Source organism: Linepithema humile, chromosome 4 (assembly GCF_040581485.1).
Source record: "Linepithema humile isolate Giens D197 chromosome 4, Lhum_UNIL_v1.0, whole genome shotgun sequence".
NCBI classification, from domain to species: Eukaryota; Metazoa; Arthropoda; class Insecta; order Hymenoptera; family Formicidae; genus Linepithema; species Linepithema humile.
In genome coordinates, this window is record NC_090131.1 from 28,342,644 (window position 1) to 28,355,887 (window position 13,244).

The 13,244-nt window shown below is 35.4% G+C and overlaps 4 protein-coding genes across 5 annotated transcripts; 3 read left to right on the plus strand and 1 right to left on the minus strand.

Moving 5' to 3' along the window:
• The first annotated feature begins 78 nt into the window (after positions 1 to 78).
• Arc42 (Activator-recruited cofactor subunit 42) lies at positions 79 to 2,535 on the plus strand. Its single transcript, XM_012376704.2, has 5 exons — positions 79 to 385; positions 509 to 605; positions 750 to 1,417; positions 1,489 to 1,712; positions 2,146 to 2,535. Exons 1-5 carry the CDS (start codon positions 364 to 366, stop codon positions 2,356 to 2,358), a joined length of 1,224 nt encoding a protein of 407 aa, XP_012232127.1. The 5' UTR covers positions 79 to 363; the 3' UTR covers positions 2,359 to 2,535.
• vib (phosphatidylinositol transfer protein vib) lies at positions 1,773 to 7,537 on the minus strand. Its single transcript, XM_012376705.2, has 6 exons — positions 7,181 to 7,537; positions 6,464 to 6,494; positions 5,583 to 5,846; positions 5,433 to 5,510; positions 4,988 to 5,368; positions 1,773 to 4,847 (listed from the first exon to the last, which is right to left on the minus strand). Exons 1-6 carry the CDS (start codon positions 7,195 to 7,197, stop codon positions 4,803 to 4,805), a joined length of 816 nt encoding a protein of 271 aa, XP_012232128.1. The 5' UTR covers positions 7,198 to 7,537; the 3' UTR covers positions 1,773 to 4,802.
• Positions 7,538 to 7,963: 426 nt separating this feature from the next.
• cN-IIIB (cytosolic 5'-nucleotidase IIIB) lies at positions 7,964 to 9,564 on the plus strand. The gene is made up of 5 exons (XM_012376697.2): positions 7,964 to 8,164; positions 8,249 to 8,347; positions 8,448 to 8,517; positions 8,767 to 9,344; positions 9,412 to 9,564. The coding sequence occupies exons 1-5, from the start codon at positions 8,138 to 8,140 to the stop codon at positions 9,511 to 9,513; spliced, it is 876 nt and encodes a 291-aa protein (XP_012232120.1). The 5' UTR covers positions 7,964 to 8,137; the 3' UTR covers positions 9,514 to 9,564.
• A 776-nt stretch (positions 9,565 to 10,340) lies between these two features.
• LOC105677824 (protein SAAL1) lies at positions 10,341 to 13,042 on the plus strand. Of its 2 annotated transcripts, none has more exons than XM_012376696.2 (5): positions 10,341 to 10,618; positions 10,813 to 10,968; positions 11,071 to 11,332; positions 11,408 to 11,869; positions 11,945 to 13,042. In XM_012376696.2, exons 1-5 carry the CDS (start codon positions 10,484 to 10,486, stop codon positions 12,256 to 12,258), a joined length of 1,329 nt encoding a protein of 442 aa, XP_012232119.2. In that variant the 5' UTR covers positions 10,341 to 10,483; the 3' UTR covers positions 12,259 to 13,042. The 2 variants fall into 2 exon arrangements, with proteins under 2 accessions (XP_012232119.2, XP_067209295.1); XM_067353194.1 differs by having other exon boundaries at positions 10,350 to 10,550; positions 11,945 to 12,606.
• The last annotated feature ends 202 nt before the right edge of the window (positions 13,043 to 13,244 follow it).

The following is a 13,244-nucleotide window of genomic DNA, read 5'->3' on the forward strand; positions in this document are numbered from 1 at the left end:
TACATAATCAACGTACGAAAATCCCGCCCGAAAGAATTTACTCGCCTGATCTCGCTACCCGGCTTTGTGCGTCAACTTTACCAGCCGGTGATCACCAGTGATATGTAGACTTCCGCACAGTCCACAACTAGTTGTTAGGTTGTTTGCGATCTGCTTGTCAGCTGATTTGCCAGTAAAAAGAAGAACTTTGCTACCTAACATTAAGTAAATTTTAGTGTATATAGTTTAAATATAGATACATATATATGTAAGTGAAATTTAACTAATAGATATCACTTTGACCAAAGTCCGAAGGTTTGTTTTGATTCATTCTACTCGTGTCATAAATCCACAAGTTGATTGTCAATACAGATAACAATTACAATGCAGTGCTTCAGATTATTTGGTGAGTCAGTAACTTTTTTAAATTTAACTGTGAACTCTCTAAATATTAGCTCACCTCATCTTGTCATAACTGTCAAGATTAGTTAATAACTGACTAATTTTGTTACTTTTTTATTATTTACAGCAAATGTCCTTAACGTATCTAGAGGTACTTTCAACCGACACATTGTCTCACTTTCTATGTTGCCAGATACACATCAGATGCTGCATAAAACATGCAGGTATTTCAATTTGACATCAGACATGTCAAATTTCTTACATAATTAACAAATTCTATCTCTGCGTTTATTCTACTTTACGTATTCTAGTAAATACAATTAAATAAGAAGCTTATTTGCTTTATGATGAAAAATTTATAATTGCAGAGACTTTGCGGAAGAGGAATTGAAGCCTATCGCAGCAGAAGTTGATAAGAAACACCTTTTTCCAAAAGAGCAAGTGAAAAAGATGGGTGAATTAGGTCTCATGGGTTTATGCGTTCCCGAGAAATTCGGTGGCACGGAACTGGATTATCTGGCCTATGCTGTAGCCCTGGAGGAAATTTCCAGGGGTTGCGCGAGTGCTGGAGTTATAATGAGTGTGAATAATTCGCTCTACTCAGGACCCATCGACAAATTTGGAAATGATAAACAGAAAGAGAAGTACATCGCTCCCTTTATGAGCGGCGAAAAGATTGGTTGCTTCGCTCTGAGCGAGCCGGGCAATGGATCAGACGCTGGTGCCGCGTCCACCACCGCCAAGGCAAATGGCAACGTTTACACGATCAACGGCACCAAGTCGTGGATAACGAACGGGTACGAAGCCGGGGCGATCGTTCTCTTCGCGACGACCGATAAGTCCAAGAAGCACAAAGGTATAAGCGCTATAATAGTCGACAGTCCAACAACTGGTCTCAGCCTAGGCAAAAAAGAGGATAAACTCGGCATACGAGGCAGCAGTACTTGCTCCTTGATCTTTGAAGATTGTGAAGTGCCTAGAGAGAATCTTCTGGGCGAGCCCGGCCTGGGCTTTAAGATCGCGATGATGACTCTAGGTGCGTGACAGCCTCAAATGCGACTTTGGATTGATGATAGAGATATTCATACAACTCCATCTTCTTTCCAGATGCTGGCAGAATAGGAATCGCCGCACAAGCGTTGGGCATAGCTCAGGCATCTCTAGACTGCGCGATGGATTACGCGTCCAAGCGCCAAGCTTTCGGCCAGTCCATCATCAAGCTGCAAACGATTCAGCAAAAAATCGCCGACATGGCTCTGAAATTGGAAAGCTCGAGATTGCTGACGTGGCGGGCGGCTCAGCTTAAAGATAGCGGTAAACCGTATACGAAGGTGCGTTGCAAACACTTGGAGTAATAAAAGTATTAATTTATCCTACCGAATAACACTAGCTTGTTCAATTAATATATTTATTTATCTTATCGCATATAATCTTTGTTTCTTCCATTAGATACGAATTCCATTTATCTATCGCAGAACCTTTGTACTTTTGCACGACGCGTACAAGGACATTTTCGTTTCACACGAGATACTAAATCTCGCTAACAGAAGGCCTGATGGAGCTAGATCGCAAATGTCGATGCGCAAATATTCACATCAATATATGCAATTACTTGAATCGAGCGTTTCCCATTACCGGGACGTTGGATTCCTTTTCGGTGGAAAAATTTATAGAGAATCGGAAGCGAATATTGATGTGAATCTTTGCGCACTAGCATCAACGATTTCACTATTCTACTATCAAGATAAATTTCTTATTTGCTAGGAAGCCGCTATGGCCAAGCTGTCCGCGTCCGAAACCGCCACGTTCTGCGCTCATCAGTGCATACAGATTCTAGGAGGGATGGGATACGTGTCGGACATGCCGGCCGAGCGTCATTACAGAGACGCGCGTATCACAGAGATCTACGAGGGCACATCGGAAATCCAGAAGCTTGTCATAGCCGGAAATCTCGTCAAAGAGTACGGCCTCAATTGAATCGCAATTTGACTCGCACGTGCAAGGTAATCCCCGCAATATCATCCTTTCTTTACGTATTCGAGACAAAATATATTTTGTACGTACTTTATCGATATTATTAATTGTATATAATTAGCATGTGTACCCATATATTTTTATACGGAGAAAAAAGTTGAAATAAATTTTTATACACCATGCCTTCTAATTTTATTAGCTCTTGACTAAATACGTCGTGACTGGATCGAGAGACATACACACATACGTGCGCACACATACACATACATATGTATGTATATACGTATGTATGCAGAAAAGGAAACGCATGTATATATATACACGTGCATATATACATATATACACATACACATCTGGTATTTCAATGTTCAGCCCTTTGGCAGCGATACAGAATTCTCTTTTTTTTTTTTCGACTCTCTCTCTCTTTCTCTCTCTCTCTCTCTCTCTCTCTCTCTCTCTCTACCCTGCTTGTCATACGTCAGGAACAGCTTATCTGTTCTATATTAAGTAACTATTATCGTAGGATAACAGGTATAGTGCGAACCCGCGCGTGAAATTCATCGTTAAACGGAACGGGGCGACGCAGTCGCGAAACAAAGGCGGATTAGTTAAAGTTTTACAAGTTTGTTCGAACGACACAGATCTGCCCTATTTCAATTGATTTTTTTCCTCATTCAAGGAGATAAAGCGTGCCCAGTTTTCTATTATTCTCGCGCATACGTCTGGTACATCGAGTACAAATACTATGTGCACCAAATCGTTGGCTACCACTGTTTTCGTATGCAAATACGAAAGATAAAGCTATATCTTAGCCTATGCCTATGCCATCCAACGTAATACTGAGAATACGTTTACTTTGTGCAAATGACAGTTAAATTATACACTCTCCTTGTTACTTGTTTTCAATCTTTAATCATATATATTTAATTAGAGATCCTATGGCTATGTGAGAACGCTGCTGCGATGGCGCGGTTCGTCCAAACCCAAGTTCGAAATCGTTGACTGCCCAATTGTCCGTTTATTCCACATATAGCGAAACGGCAGTTAAATAAGTTATTTTGAACATGTTTTCTATGATGTCTCGTGGTTACAGCGGTTTCGTTATCGTTTCAGCGGAAACCAGCCTCGTTAACATAAATATTTGCCGCGATATTTTCAGTATAACGCACTGAAGAAAGGCCGTAAGGATAATCCTGTGGCCTGTAATGGGTCACGCGAGCAGCGTTCTAAAATACTTTATCGGTTGTATTCAGAGATCCATTGGAATGCAAAGAAACATTACATATCGTATTATTTGAATTTGAATTTCATTGTATGCCTCATTTTTTTTTTTCTTTTTATATACAATAACGCATCCTTTCGCCGTTCACCCGTTGTCACCAATATTAAATAGCCTAAACTCTGATTCTACATATGTGTGTATATGTATACCGGTGTGTGAGCACTTTACATAGAATACATTGCCTCCTTCACGTCCTCAGTGAAACAATTTGGGGGTGTGATGTTAATGTTAAACGTCGCAGTATAATTAAAAAATCCATCAGTTTTTTGGTTCTAATTAAGAGATCGGTGCGTACATCGCGTTCAACATATACTTCGCATTCGATAACAAACGGAATAAAACATAACAAAGAATATAACAGAAGATTGTTACAAATTGGAATCTAGCTTGCTTCGAGATGGAAGGTACAAAATAACTGTAAATGCACATCGAAGATCTTTTAGAACATTTTTCCAGCTAAGCTTCCTAATCGTATGTATGTACACTTTCTCAAGGTAAAGAAATATTCTCGACATCCTCATTCGAAAATACATGATCAATTACATCACACTTTCGACTGAAATGATAGTTCCAACACGGATCATTAATATGTAACATTTAGATTTTCAATTGTACATTAATATATTAAACTGTGGATTTTTTTAACTATTCAACTACGATCAAAGTTGCAGTGTTAATCACATATTTTTCCTGTTTTTTTTTTTTTTGTGTATTTTGCAGTAAACATTTTTTTCGTTCATTAATGAACTCCAATACCTATTATTATCGAACTACGAACTGCTGTTAAGTAATCGTAACTCTTTATCTATAATCGGTTTTCACGAAACCAGAAATTTTCTTTCTTTATAATTATGCATTAAACAAGAATCAGATGTGACTCCGATTCTTTCCACACATTTCTCCTTTTCATTTATAATAGCTACATTATAATTATAATCTTTGACTGTAGATACATTTATCTAAAACGCTTGTAAAATAAATTAAAATTGTAAGTAATTGTAATAGACATGAATCTAGACACGTAAACTCTGGAAATCGTCCGAATCCTGTGGAATCGTCTATGACAGAGCGTAACAGGGTGTACATCTGTAGGTATGCGTATGTATTTGTGTTGACATGTATAAGGAAATTGATTTAACCGTTCATAATAGAAGCTATCGAAGCCTCACTCGTCAGCGCGCATACCCCGTACTTCTCCTTGATGTCTTTGCTGCAATTGAACATATGAAGAGCGTTTTAGAACACAATCAGAAATTCCTAGTTCTTAACGAATCAATTGAGAGAGAGAATTCGCGTGTCGAATAAATTCACGAGCGAAATAATCGACCGAAGATAAGCCAAGTTTCTTACCCTGTCTAATTCTTCTTTCGTATTGTCTTCGATTGCTCTAATATCCTCCATGGTTAAGCCATACCAACGATCTATCCAGCAGAACACTTGTCTATGGAAATTAGTGAACAAGCGCCGCTCCGCCTTTTGTATGAACCCTTCGACGCGGGTTTGCAGGCCAAACCATTTGAATTCACAAGTGACTAGCTTGTAGCACGTCATCACAGGCTGTACATTATTCTTCCACTCCTTCCCTACGAGAGGACCCCGTCCCGTCTTCTGGGACTTGAATTTAGTCGGATCCTCGTCCTCTTTGTAATCGGCATTGGCAACCGGATCATTTGCAATATCTATGTGCACTACGTCTCTTATTTTGAGCTTATCAGGTGGCAATTCGTGAACCTATTCGTGAGAAAAAAAAAATACATAAACAACCAAATATGCTTCTCCGATTTCGTATACTTACATTATGCTGATTGCCAACATCGCCAATATGAAAGGATTCTATCATGATAACGAAATTGTCTTTCATATAACCTGGATTCTGGAAAAAGATTAAAATAATGTTATATAATATTTGATATTTTGTATATATTGTGTACATGTCAATACTTACAGTTATGACTGTTTTACAATAAGGATAAGCGTTCCAAGCTTCTTCATGGATTTCCAGCGAATTTTTTGGCAGTAAAATGCGAATGAAAGGAGGCACTTTACTAGCTAAGTGATAAATCTTATATGTATATTGACCTGACGAGTACTTTCCACCAAGTAGCGGATAATCAGTGAATGGCTCATTTTTTAACACTTCAATGCCTTCTCCACCGCCTGTATTATTCTTACTAGCCTCTGCTACAGAATATAATTGAGCTACTTGATACTGTAAAAGAAGAGAGAAAGACAAATGATTTTAGTATATTTCCCAAGAGATAGATACTCAGATTATATAATTTGCTTCCAGACACAACAGTTTATAAGATTGAACTTTGATTTCTTCATACATATTAATTAATTTTTTTTTTATCTTTTTCTTTCCCATTTATTACTCAATTATGAATTAGTTTCAGATGTAAATGAAGAAAATTATATCTATATATAAAATATTTAAAAAAAACTAGTTCTACGTTAGCAATTATTGTACCATTCAGATATCTCTCCTGGATATTATTCTATCGTCTGAGATATAAAAAAAATAGAAATACAGTCTACAGTGACAGGTAATAATAAGGAAATATATATTTAGAACTTGTTTGTCTGACAGAAAAGGACACTTTAATCACAAATTTATCCTCATTTGCAAGACAACTCTACATATGAAGTTGGACATATATTATTATTGCAAGCAGCAATTAGATGATTGGTGGATTTTTCTGATTGCACAGTAATGCTAAGAAATTTAATTTCTGTCGTTCGTTTTTTTTCTGCAATCTAACGTTCTTAGACTCAAACTGGGTCATTATTGAGGAGCAGGACCTTTGTCACGGATCAGACACGTACCTCTTCCACTGTGAGGGGCAGAGTGACTCGGCTGTAACAAACAAACAATGAATTATGTCAGCCTTATGTCAGGCAAAGGGGAGAAAAGAAGGCAACGGAGATCACGACAGCGCAACCGTGGCCTTGAGTCACGTTTCCCGCATCGTGAAACGGGGGGCATGCATTGCTGCCGCAAAGTGCACGTATCGTATCGGCTGATTTTAATTGAATCAGAAATCAAAGACAATCAATGAAATTTGAAATTAATGAGTGATTACGTGTCGCTCTATATACGCAAGCCGGTGGTTGATGCCTCAGGAACCCGAGAAACCTTGAGGTTCGGTGAAAATGCAGCTACACTTTTTGCACCTTCTGCTTTTAAAACGAATCGAGTGCACGTTCGGGCTTCAGAGAGAAAAGAGAGACAAAATAAAGTGCAGAAAGTGCATGGGCTAAAACGAACAGACCTCTAGAATCAAGCAATAAGGGATGAAAGGGCCACAATGCCTCCGTCTTTCTTTCTCTCACATGCACAATTCCTCTCTTCGTTCTCATTCTCCCGATCCCTCTTTTCCTATCTCCCTCCAGTTGCTAGCCAGCGTTAAGGATTAATAATCGCAACCCGTCGATCGGTTTTGAATTTTGCTGGCTCAAGATAGAAATAAGAAACGGAATTCAGGTATTCGTCACGCACGCATCTGACAGTCTCCCTACACTCGCCACCGCGCTGTCACTTACTATTCCTTGATGAGCATTTTAGTCAGCAGAGCACATGGACCAGCAGCGCGCGATCAGCAGGCTCGACCGCTGACGAAAAGGAGCAGCACCACTGCGGCCACTAACACCACCACCGCACCCTCGTCGACTACAGCGAATTCACTCGCGCTATCGCTTACTATCGGCTCGCCGCCGTACAGTCATGCACGCGTGAAGGCAAGGGGAACTGCAAAATTTGCCAACTGACTGACGCACTCCGGCCGCCGATGTCCACTGATACCCACTGCGCGGTCCGCACTAGCACACACCAGCCACCGCACCGCCACGACCGCGCCGAAAGAGCCACACACACTTGCGCGCGCGCCCGCGCACACGTGTACGATTCCACGATGTTCCTCTTACCCCTCGCAGTCATCCACCACCACGAACCACTGTTCGCCGTCTGATTTCCCCCCCCCCCCCCCACCTTGTCCACACTTTGCCGATGACGTCATTCCAGCAAGAGGTTAGACGCGCGTGCGTTCTGTCGGCTGCAATAGCACCTTTCTGCATTAACTATGTAATATAATATTCAAAATTACATCTGATATTGTAATATGTCCACAAAATGCCATGAACAATCGCAATTTGATAGGAAAGAATAATCAAAAGCATTAAGAAAATGTATTTTGACGAGAAACCGCAAAAACAGCGGGCACCATCTAGCGAAAGAACATAGCAGATATAAATAGCAAGTGTCATCTCTAGAGGCAAAGTCAAGTTCCAACGAGAGCTCGAGTAGAGCTGATCGTTGCTGCTAGATGACGCATGCTGTTTATCAACCGTAGTTAGCATGCGCACTTGTTTTCTGTTAGTTGACAGGTCAGCAGCGCGTTAGCGTAAAGGCAGCAGAACGATTTGAGAAGCCGGTTTCGAGGGCGAGACGCCTTTTAGCGGTCAATCTTGAAGCCTTCCAGCTATTTTAAACTGTTAACGACAATGAGTAAAAGGGTCACACTCGATGATGTAAGAAACTTTAACCGTTTTAATCAGTGACGTGATCTTACTCGAACAATTGTGAAATACGTTTTCTCTGATTTTCTCTTACAGTTTCCCGCTTTGAAATCGAAGCACGTTTATATTAAAGATAAAGATACACTTTTAAAGACGATAAATACGATTCTGCAAGATGGCACGAGTAATCTGCAAGTATGTTCGTTTATTTATCTCTCTTATACATCTTATCTCTTGTTATTTTATAAACGCGTTTTTTCGGCGATCTTTGGTTAATTTATGATTGTCTGTACAGGTAGTAACGGATTTTGACTTAACCCTTACAAAGCAGCACATAAATGGAACACATATGCTTAGTAGTTTTGGTAGGCATGCTATAATTTATTAATTATATAAATAAAAGAAGTTAATTCTGTTACTTTACATAATAATAACGCATTTTCTTTATTATGTAATCTATTCACTTTTTAATTTAATTTAAATACACAAGTTTTCAAATATTGAAATTTTAATTTAAATAAGTAGAAATAATTGATCACATTTATCATGATTTATAATCTTCTGATCTCTTTACTCTCTACTGTGTAATAATTTGTAATGACATGACATTATAGGTATGTTCAAAAAGTCTAAGCAATTGCCGCAACATTATTTGGATGAAGCTAAAGAATTGTATAATAAGTATAGACCTATAGAGATAGATCCATATATATCTGTGAATGAAAAATCAGATGCTATGCGTGACTGGATGCTTGCTGCTAACAATTTATTAAAGGATATTGAGTTTGATCCTAATGAAATGGAGAAAGTTGCGCTAATATCTGGCAATGTGTTGCGCGATGGCACAGAGGAAATTTTTAAGAAATTACACAAGGCAAAAGTACCAATTATAGTGTTTAGTGCTGGTTTAGGAGACATGGTGGAGGCTATATTAAAGTGCCACAATACTTTTTATGACAATGTACAAATAATATCCAACTTTCTCAAGTATAATGGAAATAAATTGGATGGATTTAAAAATAACGTGCCCATACACACATTCAACAAAAATGAATGTGCAAAAAATCATCTGAAGGTACTCAGAAATAGGCATAATGTATTGTTAATGGGAGACTCAATTGGTGACGCAGATATGGTAGAAGGAATAAAAGATGTTAAGGCAGTTTTGAAAATAGGATTTCTTTACGAGCACGTAAGTATCTTGATAAATTAATTAAGCAGCATTAAAATATACTAACTAATTTGTTTTTGTTTTTTAGGTGGAAGCTAGTTTAGACTCTTTTATGGAAAAGTTTGATATCGTTCTCGTCGATGATCAAACGATGCAAGTACCAACAGAAATACTGCAAAGCATCTTATAATGTCGATATTATTGTTTTATAATGATATTTAATAATATTTAATAATCTTGATATTCTCTTTTATTTACTTATATATTCTTCAAAGTGCACATATCGCACAATTGTAAATGCTGCCATAATTAAGAACACAGAATTAATTATTTTACAATTAGGATATTTTACAGATTTACTTATTTTACAATTAGGATACTTTACAGAATTGCTTATTTGATAATTAAGCTATTTTATAGAATTACTCATTTTATCATTAAAATATTTATCTCTAAGAAATACATTTTTAAATGTATTTTCAACATAATGATGTATTTTGACAATTACACATAAATGTGTAATAAGTTATATTTGTCTCACTGATAAAGACATTAAATGTGTATATTTTAAATAAATTAGATTTTATTAACTAATAATATATAATATTCAATGAAATGAAAGTGTGAGAGAGAAAATGAGAGAGAGAGAGAACAAGATCTGTGAAACTTGAACATCACTTTGAATGATTAACTGATAACTAAATAAGATACGCTCTCCGATAACTGACACCTAAGAATGAAATAGCATGTATCAATTTTGATGCTAAGTTTATCGTTCATGAACACGAGTATATCCATCACAATTCACATTTCAATCGGAATTATCTTAACGATTAATTTCTGTTTTAGAATAGACGTTGAAAATTGAGAGTTTTAAGAATAAAATAATTATAAGAAAATTAAGTTATTGACAGATTTTTTTATTTTATAAGAAATAACGTTGAGCGTTTCTATTCATTATTCACAATAAAAAGCATCCTATCGTAGTATTCCCAAGTGTTTATTCTGCTCCATTGTTAGATGGCGATAACCCCGGACGTGATGAGGCGTCCGTTGGGCTATAAAACCATATAAAACCATATGAAATTTCGTTTACTGGTTTTAAATTATTTTATAGCTTCTAAAATAAAATTAACCGAAGTAATAAAAACATTATAGATATGGACAAAAATTCTGGCATGATGGATTCGCAGGACATCAGTGAACAAGAATTAGAAACGTTAAAAGGTGATGCTGTGGGTGATAACCTCTACAGCGGTAGATGGATAATCAGCACTTTGATGTCTTTATGCGAAGTAATTTTTTACAAAAGTTATCTTTTATAGTAATTGTTCACATTTATGAATGGAAACTAAACACACAGCAATGTCATACGTTATAGGTTTTTTTATAATTTTAATATTTTAAGAGTGCAATCCATACATATTGTTTAATAAGTTTAACACAAAGTATCACAAAAAGTTATTGATGCCATTGTAATTTATTTTAGATAGATAAAAATGGTTGGACACAAGAACTGGAAGAGCGTCTTTGTATTTTATGGGATCTGACTTGTGAAGAAGAAATAGTATCACATCTTATGTCATATGATTTCCCAAAAATAGCAAGAAACGTATTAGAGAAACATGATCAACCACGATTGATTGTATGATACACATTTATTTATCTTTATAATATTTGATTATTCTAGAACAACCAATAGCAAGATTTTTTACTAATACTTCAACAATCAAAAATATATTTTTAGGAAATAATTTTAGGTATCATTGGCAATATATGCTGTAAGGATGAAGTTATTGATACGATAGGTCGTGATAAAGACTTGGTTACACAAATCCTGAACAATTTGGAATCTGATGACACTCTAACATTAATTCAACTTCTCAGAATTTTACAATGCACCGCATGGCGCATCACTGTAAATCCTCAATCAGATTGGATAACTCATTTTACAGAGTGTAAATTTTTTGGAGACTCAATAATCTTTATATTAAGAAGTTCAACCAATGGTACGTCAATTCTCCATAATCTCTATAAGAGAATTAATTTTATAAAATTTGTTATCTTTAAAATTCTTATTCTAGATGAGTTATTATTGGCGACAACAAGTGTACTTGTGCCATTATCTAGAATAAATTTATCGCACCAAAAGAAATTCTTTGAGGAAATATTCAAGATTGATAATTTGATTTCTGCACTGTTAGAGTCTTTCATACAGCTAATATCAGTGGAAAAAATTAGTTATTCTAGGAAAGAATTGACATTTATTGAACAATGGGTGGAAGTGCTAATCTTTATAATAGAATTAGGTTCACTTAAATTTGAGGATTATGAAAATGACGAACATTTTTTTAAACTGATGGAAATTATGTATAGGATATTGAAACCATACGAAGAATTGTGTAATTTATTTCCTATTCAGCAAAAAGAAGTTAATGTGATTTATGAAACTATGCGCATACTTATAAGCTTTCGTTGTTGCAATGTAAATATCCCACCGAAAATAGATCATATTGTGGCAACTATACTTTTTTCTCTCAAAACAGGTAACAATTTAATCTTGAATTGCGAATAAAATATTTATATTTTTTTGTCTAACGATATATGTTTGTGTACATCAGTTTTAGATTCAGAAAAAGAAGAGCTAAATTCACAAGAGCAAATGGGCATGATTTTACATTGTCTGGATCAATATTGGTTGCAAATTATGGGACTTTGTACCACTGAGCAAATTGTTGAAATATTGCGTTTATGTAAACGCGAAGTTTGGGAATACTTGATAAATACACAATCTGTAAATATACATGTAAAATCACTGTGTGATCGCATGCACAATCTGTTTCCAAATATGAAACGTGTAGAGCTTGATACCAAAATAAAGCCTGAGATGCTTGAAAAAGTAAAGAAAGCTGCTGCTGTTCTTGAAGAATCTTAGAAAAAAATATGTTGTAGTATATAGTACATTAAAAACAAAAGTTGTCTCTTATATTAATATATTAAATAGGATAAATTGTAATTATAATTAATATAAAATAAGTAATTAATGTGCACGCAGTGATTTTACTGATTTTATTATTGTATCTATTTTAATATTAAATATTTAATTTAGTTATTAATAGTATTTAATTTAGTTATTAATAGTATTGTATTAATAAGTTTATGATTTGAATAATATGTCTGAATATTTTTATTTACAAACCTCTATATTTACATTAAATCTTAAAAGTAATCAGAATAAATTGTAAAATTTAAATTCTGCAAAGAATACATAATTGTATTTATATTTTGCTGCGTATAGAATGTCTCAGACATATCTCAACTTTCATTTGCGAGTTCTTTAATCGATTTTTCCTTAGCAAAATTCAACAAAAATCGTTATTTATCTTAAATTTCCAATTAAATTAAAATTCTGTTAAAACAAATCTCACTTGAAATTAATCAAGATTTAAAAAAAGAACGTCTTAAGTAAAGTTATTATTATTATTATTACAGACAAAATGTATTGCAACACTTTTTATATTACTAATTATACCCGATAAAAAGACATTTTCACTCAAAGAGCAACATAACATCACGTGACAAATTTGATTTGTAATAGCAAAATAAAATAGAATTGGCAAACAGGCGATCCATAAGAAAGATTTAATAAGAAACAGGATTAATGAAGATAAGGTTGGTTTTGTGAGCAATGTATAATAAATCCGTTCGTTTTTTAATAACATTTGTTTTTCTTTTTTCAGTTTTTCTCAAAACACTGAGCATACTTTTAACTCATCTTAAACAAAAGAAGCGAACAAATACATGTGGCGAAGTTATAACCGACTTCAATCTTTGAAAAACAAAATAAAGCTGAAAAAACGATTCTAATTTTCTTTTAATACAAAATGATCTTTTTTCGCGGCAGTTTATCGTCCATCTGGC